This window comes from Otolemur garnettii, unplaced genomic scaffold (assembly GCF_000181295.1).
Source record: "Otolemur garnettii isolate 467f Iridium unplaced genomic scaffold, OtoGar3 scaffold00005, whole genome shotgun sequence".
NCBI lineage: Eukaryota > Metazoa > Chordata > Mammalia > Primates > Galagidae > Otolemur > Otolemur garnettii.
In genome coordinates this window covers 33,880,273-33,900,752 of record NW_003852400.1, presented here as the reverse complement: position 1 = coordinate 33,900,752, position 20,480 = coordinate 33,880,273, and the positions used below count along the sequence as shown (strand labels likewise).

Sequence of the window (20,480 nt, the reverse complement as noted above, 5' to 3'; positions counted from 1 at the left end):
GAGGTTCTGAGCGAGTCAAGGTTACTTGCTACCTTCAGCATCTTCATTATCATCACCATCTCATTTTAATGACAAATCTTTGGCCACCACACACCACATGTTTTGCTGAATTTGAAAATCACCCCTTATTGTAAAAGGCCAACTGGGATAAAACAGGGGATGAAGGGAGAAAATCAGAGCATTCGCTTGCCCAGGACAAACAAGCAGAGAAAGACGCAAGTGGTTCTTATCTGGTAGATTATTTCATTGTTTGGAAGGGATAGTCCCACCTGGAAGGGCATTACAGGTAAAGGTGCTCAAACGCGTGCGCCCTTGAGATCACAGCTGTAGCCCATCTCTCCACATCCCTCTTCGCCCCTGCGGTGAATTGGGGTCCCTGCTGATGGCAAGGGTAGAAAGCACTAACAGCACTACCTGTGGAAGCGTGGAGACCCTCTCATGAAAGGAGAAACCCCCCTGTTCCCTATGGTGACACAGGGAAGCTCTGCGAGGAAGCCGGTCTTCACAATTATGAAATGCAGGAGTATACTTTCCAATAGTGGAGCTAAATACAACATTTGAGAGAGATGAAAATGAAGGCTTAGGAACAGGAGAATGGATTAAGTATTTTGTTGTTGCTGTTGATGGTGGTGATTTTTTTCCCTTAATGCTGGAAAAAGGGGCTGGAAGACTGGAGGTTAGTGAAGGGCATCAGCCACAGACTGGATTGGCACCTGTGGATTCTGATTTAAAAGAAGTTTTGCAGAAGGGAGGGAAAGAGGAAGTCACTGGAACTGGAAAGGGTGTGGAAAGGTAGACCGCCTGGAGAGAAGAGGTGGGGCCCTCTGACTGCCTGGAAGACGGGAATTCCAATTCCCAGGACCTCACACTCTGCAGCGGGTTTAGGCCTCCCTGAAGCTCCCAGCCATGCGTCTCCCATGCAGTCCTTGGCAGTTCTCATAAATGCCAGCGGAGGATGCAATGCTCTGAGTGGATTAGAGGTTTATCCTCCAGGCTATTTTCTCACCCTCTGAAGAACTTGTAATTGAAGTGGCATAATAATAACACTTGGAGGATTTTTTTCTTTTTTGGTTTTACAACTTAAGAAGACAAAAATTACAACATTTGAAAATACTTGGATTTCTCATTTTACTTAATGAGCTGAATCTAATCTGTGATTGCAAATGAAGCTCAAAGAAACTTAATCTGAGGACATCACTTCACAAATCACATGAGTAGTCTGGGAAATGCAAACATTTTTTCCTACATAATATTCTTTAACCAAAATGAGGCATGGGTTCAAAATGTGAATGTTTGCTACCAAGAATTCTGAGAAAATGCTTTTTTTCTTTTCTGTAATTCGTCAGGTTTTTTTTTCCATTTCCAAAAAAAAAATGACCTGACAAGATTTTCAATTGTTATAATTGTAGTTATATAAGTTAAATTACATCACTATGATTTTAAGTAAAGATCATGTAAACTGTTATGCCAGGTAATGGTAAGGAGACTATATGACTAGGCTGGCCTCTGAGAACTAGAGAAAGCCTCCCTGCCCCACGAAGGCTGCCAAGTTCTGTGCTTTAGTACAGCCTTGACATGTAGGGCATGGGCTGAATTTAGGGTCCATTCATTCCTGGACAAGGCACCTTTATTTAGAGCATAACTCTGTTTGCTACCATTGGGCCAAGCTGGCTGACTACTCTCTGCACGTCATTTTATAACAAGTTGGTTTAAAATGCTAAGTTTTTACACATAGCGAAGTGTCCATATAGTTTGGCATCAAGCGCCTCCAATTCTCTAAAAATATTTAGGCCAAAAGTTAAAGACTATAAGTCACATAAAGGTCCAGACTGGGTCTTTCTTGTGCAACTTTGTGTTCTATTATCTACTAAACTGCCATATAGTGAAGGTGTGATAAACATTTATTGAATAAACGAATGAATACATATTTATTGAATGAATGAATGATAAATGAAATGAGGCATGAGTTCAAGTCTCAATATTCCTTAGCATTTTGGTTAACTCTCTGAGCTTGGCATCTCTACACTGAAGACGGAATAATTCTAATCGTGTTATAGGACTCTATAAGGAGTAAATGAGAGTATGATAAGAAAACATTTGTTTAGAAGAAAAGACATTCAGGGCAGCACCTGTGGCTCAAAAGGGCAGGGCACTGGCCCTATATGCTGGAGGTGGCGGGTTCAAAGCCAGCCCCGGCCAAAATAAATAAATAAAAATAAATAAATGGATAAATAAATAAAAGAAGAAAAGACATTCGAACATTACTATAATGATTATTATTTAAAATAAGTTATATCTTCTGAATCTATTTATTAGAATTTGTAGACTGTATACAACTCAATTCATTGTCTAATTTACATTATTTACAATAAGACAATTTTTTTTTTCCTGCTTCAAAATAACTTTAATGGTAAGACATGTTTTCCTCAAAAAATGTTTCAGGGTTATCCCAATGTTTGAAGCAATCCTGAGAGGTAGCTATTATCCATTTTATGGAAAAACACAGGTACAGTGTCTAGATCTAGCATAACTAAGGCTTTTATGGAAAGAAGCATGTGGTCAGCATGGAAGGGCCGGATAACTCAATTATATCCTGAGTCTTTCACAGAAGATCAGAAAACTCTGAAAAACTTAACTAGCAGTGGGAAGCCTTATCATGTCTTCAAAATAAGCATAGAATTGCCATGAAGTTGGTATGAATTTATGATTTTAATATTTGAGTTTAAAGAATCTAGTGATAAGCTATCAGCCATTCATCCTCAGTGCAGGAGATACAACTGATAAAGCTTAAAATGCTATGTACGGTAACTTTAGTTATGGCCTACATACTCATCTGATCAGAACCTCAACCATCAACATTAATTTGTAAATATTCAAAACACTATTTCAGGCAGTTCTGAGAAATGACAGAAAATGAATAGAAAAAAAGTCTATTTCATGACATTATATATAAAAGTTTCCAAATTGTAAAGTCTAAAAACCTCTTCATTAATCTGAGGGTCTTTTACCTTGGTACACCTGGAATATTGTGTCATGTATTGTGGCTATATAGGTGTTAATTTACCCTTTGAGATAACAAGCTTATTGAGAGTAGAACAATACTGCGGTTAGACCTTACTGGGTGTCATGTGATATATGAATAAAGTTTGCTGCTCAGCCAACTGAAAGTTTAAAGAGTACCTTTTTTTTTTTTTTTGGTATCAATTTTATTAACAGACACGGTGGCCATAAAGTCTAGGTGCAATTTAAAATAATATACTATTTTAAATAAATCAAAAAAATTTAAATAATAAACTTTTAAATTGCACACGAACTTTATGGCTACCCTGTACTTCAAATCACACAATTCACTCATTTTAAATATATAAGTTATGTACTTGTGGAATATTCATAAGAATTGTTCAACTATCATCACAGTCAATTTTAGAACTTTTTTTACACCCTCCAGAGAAACTCCAGGCCCCTTAATCTTTAGCTGTCACAACAATCTCCAACCTACCTACTCCCAGTTAGGTAAACACTAATCTAGTTAGAAACAGTTACCCCTCAGGATTGCTATTTCTATGGATATGCCTATTTGGGACATTTCGTATAAATAGAATCATATCATGTGTTAAAACTTACTGTTGAGACAAAATCAAAAACAGGTTCAAACACGTAAATCCTCTTTTGTTATTTTTGTTTGACATGTCATATCATTTCATAAAAAATGTCCTCTGCCTGTTGTTTATTCAAAAGTACGTCTTGAAAAACAGTAAGATCTACTCTGGTTTTCAAGGACTAAGTGTTTTAGTTATAAACACTGCTCTTCTAGTTTTAAACTTGAAAAATATCTTGCGTTATTATTACTTTCATTTGTGACCACAAAAAGTGCAAACTTTTACTTAGGATTCTTAGATTGAGCATTCCCTTCAATTCCTTCACTGTTGCATCGATGTTTTTTAACTCATTGTGGTGTAGCAGGAGAATGTTCAAGGAAGGCAAGCAGTGCAGACCTAAAGAAAAGAACGTTTTTACAAAATTGTAGACATTTATTTATTTATTTATTTTTGGATTGACAAATAATATTAAACATTTTTAATGACAGTATGCTAAGTAAACAAAGGGAAAGAATATCTTACAACTGGAGAAAGAAGGGATGGTTATTAATAACAATGAGAATTATTGTATTATTAAGAATACAACAAGGCATAAGAATTCAAGTAAGTGATAACACTGTGGGACTCAGAGTCATTTTCTTTCCATAGTTCCTGTTATACTTTTTTCCCATCGCTGTTGATTTTGTTTGCTTGCTTGTTTGTACGATTTTGGAGAAGTTATTTTCTTTTTTCTTTTTGTTTGTTTTTTAGGTACTTCTTTTTTTATTTTTGCATATTTTGGTCAGGGCTGGGTTTGAACCGACCGCGTCTGGTATATGGGGACAGTGCCCTACTCCTTGAGCCACAGGCACCACCCTTGTTAGGTAATTTTTGTCAATGGTACTTAGATTTATAATGCCAATCAAGAGATTAGTCATCCAATTTGCTGCCTTTCTCCAAATTGCACAGCTAAGTATTTTCTTTACATAAAAGAAAGGCAGATATTCATGTCATTTTTGTTGATTCTAAATTGCACATTTTCCCACTTTTTAAACATAAGTGAAAGAGGGTTGTGATAGCCACGACATGGTGTAATTGGCAAAATTTTCTTTCCTGGTGGTGCATAAAATCACAGTGGGTCTTATATTCGGAGTCTATAGTATATGATATTAAAGAAAAGTGTTTTCTACTGTTACCTATTTTTATTTCATGATCATGATATACTGTGTAGTTTTATACCTGGCTTGACATTGTTATCTAAGAGGTTGTTGCACGTATAAAATAAACTCAGAGTAAAAATAGGAATTTGTCTGGTCAAGTTATAGTTAGTAAAAACATTTAAGACTATTTATAATATTTTTATATTTAATAATGCTCTCAGTTATTGTTACAATTTGCTTCCAAAATTCCTGTTAAAAATATTTTACATTTTGAATGACACACGACAATAGTGCATTAGAAATATAATTTTAACAGCAGATTTCTTAAAATGAAATGTATGTAAGAACATTATGAAATAGATTCCATCACGTATTTTCAACAAAAATGTTAAGACAGATTTTTGTAAGTCATTAGCAATTAGCCTAGCTGAAAATATTACTTAAAAATCTAATCAATCAACGAAGCGAATTTAAGACATACCTTCTAGATCAAATATTTCATTGTTGTGTAGATATAGTTCTGACAGGCAATAGTTTTTAGTTAGAAATGTTATTCCATGGAGCTGAAAATGAGAGAGAACAATGCACTTTGTAAAATAATTTTATGTGTGTGTATATATACAAAAATATAATAAGGCCATAGAAGTTTGACCTTTGCAGCTATTATTATAGGTAACCTTTTAGTCTGGCTATAAGTTACATTTGGATTGTCTTTGAGGAGAAGGTGATGAAAAGGATGTTTTAGCTAACTTAAAACAACCTTTCTTACTACATCTCACCCAATTCCCTTGCCTGGCTTTCCAAGCCTCTGTAATTTGCTCTAACAGCATTTCCCCTAATTTTGTTCCTCTGTATTTTCATAGGCCCTGGCTCTATGTGTCGGTTAATCCACTACCTGATATTATTGTGTGCCAAAGGTTCTCTCCCGAGATAACTCCCCAACCATTTCTGCCTCTATGAGAGTCATGAGTTCCCTTTGCCTCCTTTTTTCTCTTCTTGGTGCAGCTCACTCATTCGGAAGGATCAGCCCTAGGCCAGCAAGGGAAACCAACCCTGCATGCGTGGCCCACCACAGTATTTTCCAGAGACTCCATGAAACCATCCTCTGGTCTCCTTGCACTTCATGACTGTCTTCTCCCTTGACCCACTTTTTGTTTCTCTAAAGTTCTACCTATTTCAACACTTTGAGCTGGATTTCTGAAGGATGGTCTATGACTTCTGTCTGTACACATTCGCTAGGTCCTTTCTCTGGCCCACTGTCCTTCTGGTAAACACATCTCCTCAGTTCAGCCAAGGGCTCTGTAATCTGATCAGTTACAGGGGCAGCTCTGTCAGATCCTGCCCGGTGCTTAACTGGCTACAATCTGTAGCTAGAGGACAAGGCCCAGCATAATCCCACTCACTGATCACAGTTCATCATTCTCCACAAAGCATTTTCTGCCAATTCATGGGCTCATGAGCCTTCTTTTTCTTGACCACCCCAACACTTAGCTTGACTTGTACAGTTAATTGCTTGATCACTAGATTTCTGTGTTGTCATTAGGGAAAGGAACCATATTTCTTCACCATCTTATCCCTTCCATCTCTCCACTCTCCTAACAATATGGTCAAGCTGCATCTTGCTTTGAAGATTAGATTCAAAATCAGTGATTATAATTGAAAACAATCTCTCAGTCAATATTATTTGAAATGAATTCTCTTGAAATTCCTCTAATGAACCATTAAGTACTGTATATGTGATACAGGGCATTTGATGCTAAACTGTATCTAAGAAATCTTTCTGTTATCCCGTAAGGAGAACACTACTTTTAAAAATATTGACTCTTCCTTAGAGAAAGTTCTATTCATATTTCTTGCCCAGTGATAGATGAAAGACAGACAAATGGCCAACAAACATAGACAAATGGCCAACAAACATGAACAAATGCTCATCGTCCCTAATCGTGAGAGAAATGCAAATCAAAGCCACCCTGAGATACCATCTAACCCCACTAAGATTAGCCCACATCACAAAGTCCCAAAGCTGTAGATGCTGGTGCAGATGTGGAGAGAAGGGAACACTTTTACACTGTTGGTAGGACTGCAAAAATGAATACAGCCTCTTTGGAAAGAAGCATGAAGAATCTGCAAAGAACTCAAATTAGACATACCATTTGCCCCTGCAATCTCACTACTCACTATTATTTTATCATAAGGACTTTTGCACCTGATTGTTTATTGCAGCTCAATTTATAATTGCCAAGACATGGAAACAACCTAAATGCCCACCAACTCAGGAATGGATTAACAAATTGTGGTGTATATGTACCATGGAATACTATTCAGCAATAAAAAAGATGGTGACTTCACATCTTTTGTAATATCCTGGATGGAGTTGAAACACATTCTTCTTAGTAAAGTATCACTGTTGGAAAAGCAATTATCCAATGTATTCAATACTAATATGAAGATAGTAGATGATCTAATGCTTGCCCAAATAAGAGAAAAACTCATTTCAAATCAGGTTGGAGGGGGTCATAAGGGAAGGGGAAAAAGGAGAGGGGCAGGGTACTCTATTGAATGGGCATGGTGTGGGGGTGTTTGGCACACCTTTTGAGTGTGGGACAAAACCACAACAGGGATTCTACCTAACAAATCAAATATTTTGACCTGCTTATTTGTATTCTCACATTAGCCTGAAGTAAATATACTTTTCAGTTAAAAAAAAATATTGACTCTATGATCTCAAAATTTAACAGATTATTTTGAATTGTGAGGATGAGACATTTTAGAGCCATATGTATGTATGTTCTAAGGACAAAGAGGGAAGTTAAATATTAAAGTGATACCATTGTTATTGAATAGGGTCTAGCAGGGAAGAGATTTTTACAAGATATCATTGATCAAGTGAGTAGTACTCTATATATCAGGGAATAGATATGCTCATGATTGTAAATTTGGGTTTTCTGAAGTTCTTCATAGGAATTGCTATTGTTAGTTAAATAGAAACATTTTGTCCTAATTCAGAAGAACATATAGTGGCCATAAGCAGAGTAGTGGCATTTGTCCATTGATAAATAGGTTTAGATAAATAGCCAAATTGATTTAGGATTTATTGGAAATTGTACTCATTCTCCTCTCATATCTCAGAAAACTAATTCTAGATTTGCCTTTGGAGTTTGAAAACTGATTTTTTGGATAAATTTTTTTCTTTTTTTATACTGGCAATATTCATGAATTAATAAAGCTATAAAGGCTTTTCACTTCATCTCTGCTCCCCTCATCTCTGCCAAATTTTATCAGCACTCCTTCAGAAGGACCAACAATAATTTGACCACAGCTTTCATTTTATGAGAGGAGCCATGTTTCCCCCAGCTGGGAGGAACTATTAAAAGCCGGAAGGTAAGGGTCCCTGTTGGCTTTTTATCCCTTTCTACTTTTCCTACTGGCCTCCTGGCAGCAATTCACTGCTTTCTGTTCTTCCTTTCACCACTCCCTGCTTTAATAATGGCCACATTTGACATCAGTGAAGGAAAAAAAAAAAAACCAGTGAAAATTCTGACTTTGTCTTCTCTCCTTTTTCAGTCACCTGCTGACCACACATTAATCCAATGCTACTAATTTGAGACTTTGATTTCTTTTGCATTACTCATTAAGACAAGAAGAGCACCGATAAACTCAACAGTTTGATCTTCATGATAGAATCACAGTTTTCCCACAAGCATTAATGTTTTGGGGCCATGATTACTGGGATAATAAGACTGTATTGTTTGTTGAGATGAGGGGCTGAGAGGAGATAGACTGGAATGAGTCAAAGCCAGATCATGAAGACCTTGGGAGCTATTAAAATATTTGTTTTAGGGAAATATTATCACCCAGATTGATTTTAGAAAGAAAATGACAGGGGAGAGCTTAGTTTAGGGGGGAATAGTTAAGTCCAATGGCAGGAAATGAATAAGGAGGGTGTTACCCTAATTCAGAAGAACATATAGTGGCCATAAGCAGAGTAGTGGCATTGGGAGAAGAGAGGAGTGAAGGATAATGATAGACAATTCTAAGATAGAATTCACAGGACTTAGTAGACTTTTCAATATAGCAAGTTGTTAAAGTGAGGAACAGGAATTAGAAGACATGCTGATTGCTCTATACTCATGTCATTATTAAAGTAAAATATTATTATAATTATCCATTTAGAAAAATCTATACTTATTCTCAGGATTGCTGTAGGATTTATATTTATTGTGATATTTCACAAATCATATATATATTAGCTCTAGGCTTGGCACATAGCAAGTGCTCAATAAATGGTTATTTATCATTTAACCATTTTTATTAATTTTATAGAGCCAAATGTTCCTGTATTTAATGTAAAGCATTTAACAGGTAATTGCTGAAGTACTAGTGGGGGGAAATGTATATTATCATAAATTTAAATTAAGGAGGCATTCTTTTAGAGCAGGGTTTCTCAGTCTCAATAACTATCAATATATTAGACTAGGTAATTATTTGTATTATTTGGGATTCATTGAGGGGACAAAGACTTAGGATACACTTGATTACATTTGTTACGTAAAGTCCTTCTTATAAAATTGTGTCCCGTCCCCAAGAGGTGTGCCATGTACCATGACCCCCCCTTCCCTACCCCCACCTCATATTAGATCATCTACTGCCTTCATGTTAGAATTGAGTACATTGGATTCTTGCTTCTCCATTCTTGTGATGTTTTACTAAGAAGAATGTATTCCATCTCAGTCCAGATTAATACAAAAGATGTAAAGTCTCCATCTTCTATAATGACTGAATAGTATTCTATGATATACATATACACAGCTTGGACTAGGTAATTTTTTATTGAAATTGGTCGGGTGGGTACTTCCCTGTGCATTGTAACATGCTCAGAAGATTTTCTGGCTTCTATGTACTAGATATTAGTACCACACACATCCTAATTGTGACAATTGAAAATGTGTGGCTGGGTGTGGTGGCTTTTGCCTATAATCCTAGCACTCTGGGAGGCCTAGATTGTCTGAGCTCTGGAGTTTGAGACCAGCCTGAGGGAAAGTGAGAGCCTGTCTCTACTAAAAATAGAAAAATTGCTGGGCATGGTAGTACACACCTATAGTTGCAGGAACTCGGGAGGCTGAGACAAGAGGATTGCTTAAGCCCAAGAGTTTGAGGTTACTGTGAGCTATGACACCACAGTACTCTACCAAGGGCAACAGAATGAAACTCTGTCTCAAAAAAAAAAAAGTCTCTAGAAGACATTGCTAAATTCCCTCTGGAGGGGAGAGTAACCTCAGTAGGGAAATACTGATTTAGGGGCAAGAGAAGTAAGGATATATATTAAGTGCTTATTAGGAACTAGGCATTAAGCTAGATGTTTTCAGAGGTATTATCTAATATGAGCCTTATGAAAGCTTCTTGTTATTTTCTTATTTACTTATTTATTTTTATAGAGATAGTATCTCACTGTGCCACCCAGCCTGAAACTCCTGGGCTCAAGGGATCCTCTCCCAACTCAGCCTCCCAAAGTGCTTGGACTACATGTGTGAGCCACTATGCCTGGCTATTTTTCTTATTTTTTTTGTACAGACAAGGTCTCCTATGTTGCCCAACCTGGTCTCAAGTTCCTGGCCTCAACTGATCCTCCTGCCTCAGCCTCCCAAAGTACTAAGAGTACAGGCATTAGTTCCCATGCCCACCTATGTGTTTGTGTGTGCACGTATGTGTGTGTATAAAGTCTCACAACTCAATCTTCACTATAAACTCACAAGGCAGGAGCATTGTTTTTATCTGATTTACAATGATGAAGATGAGCCACACAGAAATTTAATAATTTGTCCAAGATTATACAGCTAGTCTATGTATATAGTGGAGCAAGAGTTTGACACAGGCTCCAGGCGCTCTGCTGGAAACCATTACACTTATACAAATATCCAAGACAAGAAGCTAACCTGTCCAGCCCCACTCATACCCAGACTCAGCTCAAGCTACTGGCTTGACTTGGTCCGTCCATCTGATCTATCTCAACCTCTCAAGTAATCTGGGTTTCTCTCAACAGTTGCTTTAACCTGGCTGCCCTACCTCAAGCTAGCTTTGAGTCCCAAGCACTATCCTATCCTTTCCTCACTCCTTAGGACAGGGGTCTTCAAACTTTTTAAACAGGGGGCCAGTTCACTGTCCCTCAGACCACTGGAGGGCCAGACTGTGGGCCCCAGGACGAGTCAGATGCTAAGCAGGACAGGCAGCAGCTGCAAAAATGCCCAGAGGGCCAGATAAATGTCCTAGGTGGGCCACATGTGGCCCATGGGTTGTAGTTTGAGGATGCCTGCCTTAGGAGATGTTCTTCTGTTTTTAATAAGACCTTGAAGTAGAACCTAGATAGATGCCTATGGTTACCAGTCAAACCAGACTACAAGAGCTATCTATCCAACAATGGAGCTGAGCAGCACCACATACAAGTGAGTATACCTGCTTTGGGACTCCTTCCATCCTTCCTGTCAGCATTCCTTCTTCTCCTGGTGTACTCTTAACCCCAACCATCCCTTTATTCCTTTTTCTTTCCCACTTGATTCTCTTTCAACATGCTCTGGAGTCCCATTTATGCACATCCTAGAGGTAAACTATTATATTGCCCTTGAGATTATTAGCCATCCCAGGGTATTTCTTTTAAATTAGAGAATTATGATCAATGACTAATTGTTGACTTTTAGATAATTTTGAATAATAAATTGGATCTGAGGAAACTTCTGAGTGCCCCTTAAATGATGCTCTATAACAGCTCCTTAAGATACCAGCTTGTAAGATCAGCTTTGAGAACTGAGTTAAAACAAATAAACTGCTTTTCTTCCACTCTCATGCCAAAACATAGAAGACTTTTGTGACCAAATGTATAGGTATTTTCCTCCCCACAAGCAAGCAATCAATACTGCAGCAGACATCAGCTGACTGTCTACAATTTAGTTCTGACACTATCAGTCTAAAGATAGTGGGTTGAGGGCTCAGTGCCACAAGACTGCACCCCACTTCTGATGCCAATCACAAGCCCCAGGGTGTTTTACCTGTACTTCTGATCTACTAGCTATAAATTGGAGTTCTTTTTACCCCCCTTTTTGTATTTGATTAATTTTTCAGGGCAGTTCACAGAACTCAGGGAAATCCTTAATTCACTGGTTTATTCTAAAGGATATTACAATGGATACAGATGAAAAGATGCATAGTACAAGTGATGAAGAAGGGGAAGTGGAACTTCCATGACCTCTCCAGATGTGCCTCCTACCAGGAATCTCTATGTGTTCAGCTACCCAGAAGTTGTTTGAATGCAGTCATTTTGGACTTTTATGGAAGATTCTTTCATAGGCATACTTAAATAGCCATTGGTGATCAATTTAAACTTCTACCCCTTTACCCTCCTTAGAAGTGAGAGGGTGGGGCTGATGTGCCAATCCTCCACTCCTGCCTTGATCTTCCCAAGACTAGCCCCCATCCTGAAGCTACCCACGGGCTGCCTGCCATCAGCCAATTCATTAGCATATAATAAACACTTGAAAAGTCTAAAGATTTTAGAAGTTGTATGCCAAGAAGTGGGGACGAAGACCAAATATATATTTCATTATATCACTGGGACTATGTACATTCAATACAAGTAGTATTACCAAAATAAATAATGGCTCCAAAATTTTATGTCATTGTGAAAGACAGTAAAACTTTAGATTTGTAGGAAGACTTAAAAATTATACACATGAGATTGTATAGGTGAGGAAAGTGACTTCTGATTAAATATTTAGAATCTATGAGGTCAGCCAATTAAGTTTGTGAACTCATTTTGGAAAATGTACTACATACCTCATTGCTGAATATTGCCATGGTCATCTTTGAATATTCCCCTTGGGAAGCTATGCACTGTCCACCCTTCAAAGCAATTTTGAAACTTTTTCTGGAATGGCGATCAGAACTGTCTGATGAAGTATGACAATTAAGTTCAAGAACATATCCTAAAAAAAATACTTTGAAGGGTGGACTAAGTGTGGGTATCAGTGCATAGCTTCCAAAGGGAAGTAATTCCAGGGTGACTATATTGAACTTCAGTGATGACGTATTGTAGCACTTTTCCTAAGATATGTTCCTGAACTCAATTATCCAAGCTACTAAACACACATCTAATTTTGTTTCATTCAAAAAATGATCTAAATTAACAGTAACATTATTGTTTTAAATGGCATATGCATAAGGACAGAGAGAATAAGAAGTGAGATAAATATAATATAAAACTTTGGAAGTCAGAAAGCATATGGTCAAATGGTAATAGAATTAACAGAAATAAAAAATCCAAATCCTGAACCTGATGCAGATGCTCTTTGACTTAGGTTGGAGTTACATCTCCCATCCATTTCTAAGTGGAAAAGCATATAGAATACTTTTGCACTCTATTAAAATTGAAAGATTGTAAGTTGAACCATTGCAAGTCAGGGATCATCTGTATATACCGCAATGTTCTAAAAAGACCTAAAACAGTCTATATTAAAACCATGTAGACTCTAGAAGAGTGAGGAGGCAGGTGAGATCATCTGAGCTCAGGATTTTAAGACCAGTCTGAACAAGAGTGAGACCCCATATTTACTAAAATGGGGAAAACTAGCCAGGCATTGTGACAGGTGCCTGTAGTCCTAGTTACTCAGGTGGCCAAGGCAAGAGGATCTCTTTAGTCCAATAGTTTGAGGTTGCTGCGAGATGGACACAGGGTGACTGAGTGAGATTCTGTCTCAAAAAACAAAACAAACAACAACAAAAATAAAACCCCAATGTAGACTCACAAAGTATAAATATTAATCAAAGTTTGATTTTTATGAAAGTATAGATATAGCTACAAATTAACCAACCATTGTTCCCTAATTCCCTTACTTCTGTTACTGGTTACTGTTTAATGGCCTTATCCTCTCTGACAGAGGTTTGTGACTTCTGCATTACTCCTATAGAAAACATTGCGATTGTAAAGCCTAAGATTGATCTTTGAAGTATTTTTCAGACTCTGCATTCTGAGAAGACCTACTGATGCCAACAAGACCTGTGGATAGGTACAGAAATGGATCCAGCACCCTTGAGAACCCCCTACCCAAGAAATATCCCCACTGGGAAGACCTCTGCATCCCAAACCTATGAGTTCATCCCCTGCTGATAAGCAGAGCCAACTGCATAGCCCTTTGCCTGCCAAACTATATTTAACAACCCTTTCTCCCAAATTCTCAAGGAGGTGATTTGACAAATTCCTCCTGTTCCCTCACATGGCGCCTGAAATGTTTCCCTGCTCTCTTTTTCTGCTCTAATTCCTACTGTCTCAATGCTTTGGCTCCCTCTTGAACAGCAGGCAATGAATGTGGTAGGGCTGTAACAGACCCAATAACTGGGGGTAAAGGTAAAGGGGAGGAGATTAAACAAGTATTACTGAAAATTATTTAATAAGCAATTCCGTTCCTAAAGAATGCATCCAATCTATTGCTAGGCAACTGAGTCTCCTTTATCACACCAAACGACTGGGGGTTTATTCCCTAGATAGAATAAAATACAGAGTATCTCATCTTTAGACATCAGGCAGAGCTGAAGGTAGAAGGTCTATGCTGAAAGTAGGAGGATTACAGGGATGTATGCACACTGAATGATGAGAATTGCCAGTTCTTTCTCCCAGCTTGTTCTTTAGTATGCTGGAAGTCAAGTCTTTATCACTGGAGGAAGAGATTGAAAAGACTTTTCTAGGGATTCTTACCATCCCAACAGGAAAGACCCCCAAAACACTAATATCAAGTTTTCCCTCAAACTCTGCCTTGCCGAATAACCCTACAATGAAGCTCACGGTTGACCAGCCCAAATCACATGTGCTCAGCATTTCTGATGAATATTTTAGATTGTTATCTTAGATATAACAGGTTAGCCAAGAACATGTGAGGCAGAATTCTGCCATGAAACACAGAGATCCAAAGGAATAAATGAAATAAGAATAATTTATAGAAAATAGATGTATGTAAACAGAAGCAACAGCAATGCCACAGTCATTATTATGCTCAGAGAGATTAGAGAAGATATTTTGTCCTGGAAACAAAAAAAGATAATATAAAATGTACATTTTAGGGTGGCGCCTGTGGCTCAAGGAGTAGGGCACCAGCCCCATATACCAGAGGTGGTCATGGGTTCAAACCCAGCCCTGGCCAAAAACTGCAAAAAAAAAGAAAAAAAGAAAAAAATATATACACATTTTAATTACCTCACACCTATTGGTAAGAATGTGGAGAAATCGGAATTCTGGTATACTGTTGTTAGAAATGTAAAATAGTATAGCCACTAGGAAAGAATGTATGGAAGTTTCTCCAAAAATAAAAATAGAATTACTATATAATCCTGTGATTCCTCTTGAGGATCTAGAGGAGAAAATCTGCACTCCTACATTCACTGAAGCATTATTCACAGTAGTCAAGGGGTGCAAATAATCCAATGTCCATCAATAGATGAGTGGATAAAGACAATATGTTAACTATATACCATGAAATATTATTCAGCATATCTTTTGCATTAACCTGGATAGATTTGGAGAACATCCTCTTTCATAAAGTATCACGAGAATGGAAAAGCAAGTATCCAATGTACTTAATACTAATATGAAGCCAATAGATGAACTAATATGCACACACAAAAGAAAAACTCAATTTAATTCAAGTTGGGGACAGAGGGAAGGAGGGGGGGAATTAGTGTGCTCCCACCTAATGGGCACAACGTAAAGGTATATGGCACACCTCCTGGGTGTGGGACACAACTACAATAGGGCCTTATCTAACAAATGCAAACATTGTAACTAATCATTTATACCCTAATATTAATCTGAAAGTAAAAAAAAAAAAAAAAAAAAAAAAAACCAGAGAGAAAGAGGCAGAAACCCTACAGTTGTGACGTGGTTGAACCTGGAGGACATTATACTTCTGAGGTAAGCCAGTAAGGAAGGGCAAATACTGCATGAGCCCACTTACCAGGTATCTCACATAGTCTAACTCATAGAAGCAGAGAGGAAAATGGTGGCTGCCAGGGGCAAGAGGGGAAGGAGAAATACCTCTCAATGGGTACAAAGTCTCAGTTATGCAAGACAAATAAATTCTAAGGCTCTGCTATACAAGTTACTGCCTATGATTGATAATATGGTATCGTGCACTTAAATATTTTTTAAGAGAGTAGATTTCATGTTAAGCATTCTTACCACAAAAGCAAATAAACAAAAAACAACACGAGGGATGCTAGTGAACCGAATATGCCAAAATAATGGCCCAAATTTGACAAGTGCAAGAAAGCACCATTTTGAAAAATTACCATGTGGAACCCTTTCTCAGAAAGCCACTACAGAATGTAATCCAGAAAAAAAGAAAGACAGGCAGGATAGGGAACAAGAGAAAAGGGAATCCCCAGGGTGGTGAACGAAGGGTGACTCGGGCTGTGGACAGGCACGCAAAGCAAAAGTTGAGATTGGAGCAAGTAAGAAAGTCTTGCACAGTGTTCTTCAAGAAGTAAAAATAACAAAATGCATGGAATGTATCTGGTCAACTGGAAGAGAGTTTGGGTCCAGTAAGTGATAATTGCTCATATAAAGTTTATTCGTTTTCTGGGGTTGCCATAACCAATACCACAGACTAGTTGGCTTAAACAGCAGAAACTTATTTCTTCATAGTTTTAGAGGCTAAAAGTCCCAGATCAAGGTCTCCACAGGGTTGGTTTCCTGTCTTCTTCTGGTGTCTTCACATCATCTCCTTTCTATACATGCATGTCGCCTCTTGGTCTCTGCCTCTCTTTCTGTACCTCGCCTAATCTTTTGTTATAAAGACACTAGTTATATTAGATTAGGGACCACCCTAATAATCCATTTTAGCTTAATTATTTCTTTAAATGTCCTATCCTCAAATACAGTCCCATTCTGAGTTGCTGGGGATTAGAGCTTCAACATATGAATTTGGGGGAAACACAATTTGGTCTAAAACAAAAAGCAAACAAAAAAAGAAAACTCCAGGGAATTGGAGTAAGTACAATAAAAGACAAATAAAGTTTAGGACATAGCTTAGCTCTGAAGAGCATATTTTGACTTAACAATATAACCAGTGAATATGGATTTAACCCAAATTATAATGCAACCACATCAGGAGAATGGGGAATGGAAACTATGCATATGTGTGGTGGAAGGACAGAAAAGAGAAAGAACGACGTCCTCATCTTCCTTAGTGGGAACTCAATAGCTCTTGTCTGAAAGGGAAAAGTCAAGAAATAGTAGCAATACCAGCAAGTGATATAGAGAAATGCTGACAATATAACAAAAGATCACTTAAAAGAATTGAAATGTGTTGCATCTGGTGGTGGAGGGTGTATAGGACTGTTGGCAACTGGTAGAACTAGCTAATTTCTTAAATCATTATTGTCTGCACATACAGCTCTGTTAACAACAAAATAAGAAAAATGAGAAACTGGGTCTTCATATTTATTCTTTGACTACCATGTGTAAATTTCTTTGATTAGATTACATGGTACCTCATTTCTTTTACAAGACCTCAGAAAGAGCGAGGAAGAATACCCCATATTGCACAAGAAGAAGCATAGCTCTAAAGAGTGATTTGCTAATATTTGTAGTTGGTTAGTGACAGAACCATAGCTAACTTTGAGTTCAATACTGATTTATGACATAAATACTCATTCTAGGAAGAAATTATTTACACAGATACTGGTGCTATTCTTTTGATTTTCAGCTTTCTAAACATTATCTAATACAAAGTGGGAGACACTGTTATATTTTGGGGGCTTCCCAGCATCTAAATCCTTTCCCATGATACAAGGAATCCCCACCTGGTCTCGGTGGGAGTTAGACCCTACTCTCATTTTGTAAGATATTTGCTCTTCCAGATAGCTAGCAGCCAGGAGTTGACTCACGACCGAGGCTAAGCCAACCCGATTGTAGTCACTTTTAACTTCAAATCAAGAACTATTAAAGCAAACAAGTGGAGACAGTTGAGAGTTAATTCTGGTAGCACAGACGGAGACAAAAATGCTTGTGTTTATTAGCAGAGAAAATGGTGGCAGTGATGATGTCAGATGTGTCCACTGGCTGGTGCTGGTGACACCAAGAGTGCAAGCTGGCACTTCTGTTGTTGTTTGGAAATTCAACAGTGTTTGTGGAAAACTAGCTCTGTGGCATGGTTTTGATCATGGCTCCCTTTGATCCTGCAACTTTCTGAATTTGATTCTTGCCCCCAACCCTTGCCTGGCAGAGTACAGTGGCATCATCAGCTAACTGGAACCTCAATCTCCTGGGCTCAGGTGATCCTCCTGCCTCAGCCTCCTGAGTAGCTGGGACTGTAGGTGCATGCCACCAGGCCTGGATAATTTTTCTATTTTCACTTGCTGTTATTCGCTGATCCTGAGTTGCTGAGCTCAAGCAATGTACCTGCCTGGGTCTCCCAGAGTCCTAGGATAATAGGCATAAGCTCTGTTAATAGCAGAGTTCTAATTTAACTATGACAGATTATTGATTTTCATAGGCAGTTCAAATCTCTTATCCTCCAGGTTCAAGATTTAAAATCAAAATATTTACAAAATCTTTTCTGCATGTTGGCCACCACTTTGTAAAATTTTTTAATGAGTGTGAGTCAGGAGAGATGGTGAGTAATGAGGTCAGAGAGATAATCAGGGGCCCAACTTGTGTAGAACTTTGTAGGCTACTGTAAGAACTGGCTGAAAGTAACAGGAAACCAGGGACATTTTGAGCAGAAGAGTGACATGTTTTCTCTTAGGTTTCCAAAGATCACTTTGTCATGATCTAATACAAGGTTAGGGGGCAAGTGAATGAGAAAATGGGAAGAGGGGGGAAGGGGGAAGCAGGGGTCATAGTGTATGGCACACCTCTTGGGGGCGGGACACAATTATAAGAGGGACTTTACAAATGCGATCAGAGTAACCTAATTCTTTGTATCCTCAATGAATCCCAAACAATTAAAAAAAAAACAAAAAAAAGGATCATTTTGTCTTCTGTACTGAGTGATTTTCAGTGGGGAGTAGGAGCGGGGACATTTGAAAATGTCTGGAAATATTTTTATTTGCCACTCCTAGATGGAGTCTTCTGGCAACTAACAAGTAGAGGCCAGGGACTCTGCTGAATGTTCTAAAATGCAGAGGACAGCACGCCTCACCCCCAAGTCAAGAATTATCCAGATGAAAAAGTCAGTAGTAGGGAGATTGAAAACCTTACGGACAAAAACCCCATTGACCAGTGATTAAACAACATGGTGAAATTATGAATAATTCTATAATTATATGTTCATTAAAAGGGTGTATTATTATATGTTTGGGTACTAAAATCACAATGTTTTCTAAATTTACATAGAACTTTATGTATTAGTTGAGGACAATTGTAGTGTTATACATATAATGAATTATGTAGGAGCAAAAAAGAAAAAAATTCAATATACTTTTAAGATTCCTAACTTCTTTTTTATAGTATTTTTGTCCAGCAGATTAAAACAATGCATTCATTTCTGTCTTAGCTTAAAGTATGAATAGTACTTAAAATCTCTGCTTTAAAAACATCCAGAAGTAACTATTTTTAACCAATCTAAACAAACTTTTATTCTCATGTTTTCCCCTCTCATTTCCAAGTTACTAAAATATTTGTCCACTTTCTAAAAATAGGTTATATTTCTTATTTAAGTCATTTATAATCATCAGTAGACATATATTGAACATATCCTCAAATTTCACACCCATGCAGTGAGGCCTTGTTTAGATTATTTATGTTGCTTTTCTTTTTTAAGGAGGTTTTGCATATTTGGCAAAATAATTCTTTGAAAAAAGTTGACATGAGAAATATAACTAATGTTGCCCTCAGGTGACAGAAACACATTAAGAGCCCCAATTGTATGGAATGTATACTAGTGGATTTAGTTTTTTAATAGGTCTTACACCCCATCACGGAGTTCGTACCGCTCTAAATAGATTTTTCAGAACAAGGTATAGTATGTATAAATGAATGAATAACTATATATAGACCCCCCAAACCCACAAATAAATCTGACTAAAAAGGCCAACAAAAATTCCATGCTACTTGGGCAGCGCCTGTGGCTCAAAGGGTAGGGTGCTGATCCCATATGCCAGAGACAGCGGGTTCAAACCCAGCCCTGGCCAAAAATTGCAACAACAACAAAATTCCATGATACAAAGCATATTGTAAAACTGTCTAAAAAGGTACTTCAGTCAGAGAATTCTTTCTCAGATATTTGTACTGGCACATTAGAAATGGTTATTTCAAGTTTTGAATTATGATTTGCTAATTTTCTACACCTATATTCTTCCTAAAATTCATCAGTCTGTGGTATTTACCAAATTCTTAATATGTGCTGCATGTCCTGGAGCTAGGAAATAGCAACATATCTTAACAGCATAGAAGGATGGGCCCAAGAATGTTCTTAAAGCATTAATTCTTATCTGCCCATACTCTGGTCAGTGTGGGTGATGTTATTATTAATTTAAATAAATATTTTCAGTATTCATACTTATTTATATTAACAAGCATTTCAATTATTATTTACATGATTATGTTTATAAACAATGACTTTGCCAGAAGAGGCCTTTTCATTTAAACTGAGTTTATAAAATGTATTAACTCTTTGGTTTCTGCCGCACAGCAGAAACCCTGATTCCTATTTGGATAGTTGTCCGGTGAAGCTTTATACAGGTTCTCCATCACGTGCTTATT

At 37.6% G+C, this 20,480-nt stretch overlaps 1 protein-coding gene across 1 annotated transcript in view; it reads right to left on the bottom strand.

The window, feature by feature from the left end:
* The window catches only part of LRRC72 (leucine rich repeat containing 72), a 44,580-nt gene that overhangs the window by 14,033 nt on the left and 10,067 nt on the right, over positions 1–20,480 (bottom strand). Inside the window, exons 3-4 of the mRNA XM_023507687.1 lie at positions 5,220–5,301; positions 3,885–3,995 (exon numbers count right to left, since the gene is read on the bottom strand). Of these exons, the coding sequence (XP_023363455.1) occupies positions 3,885–3,995; positions 5,220–5,301 (193 nt within the window). The remainder of the gene's footprint in view (positions 1–3,884; positions 3,996–5,219; positions 5,302–20,480) is intronic.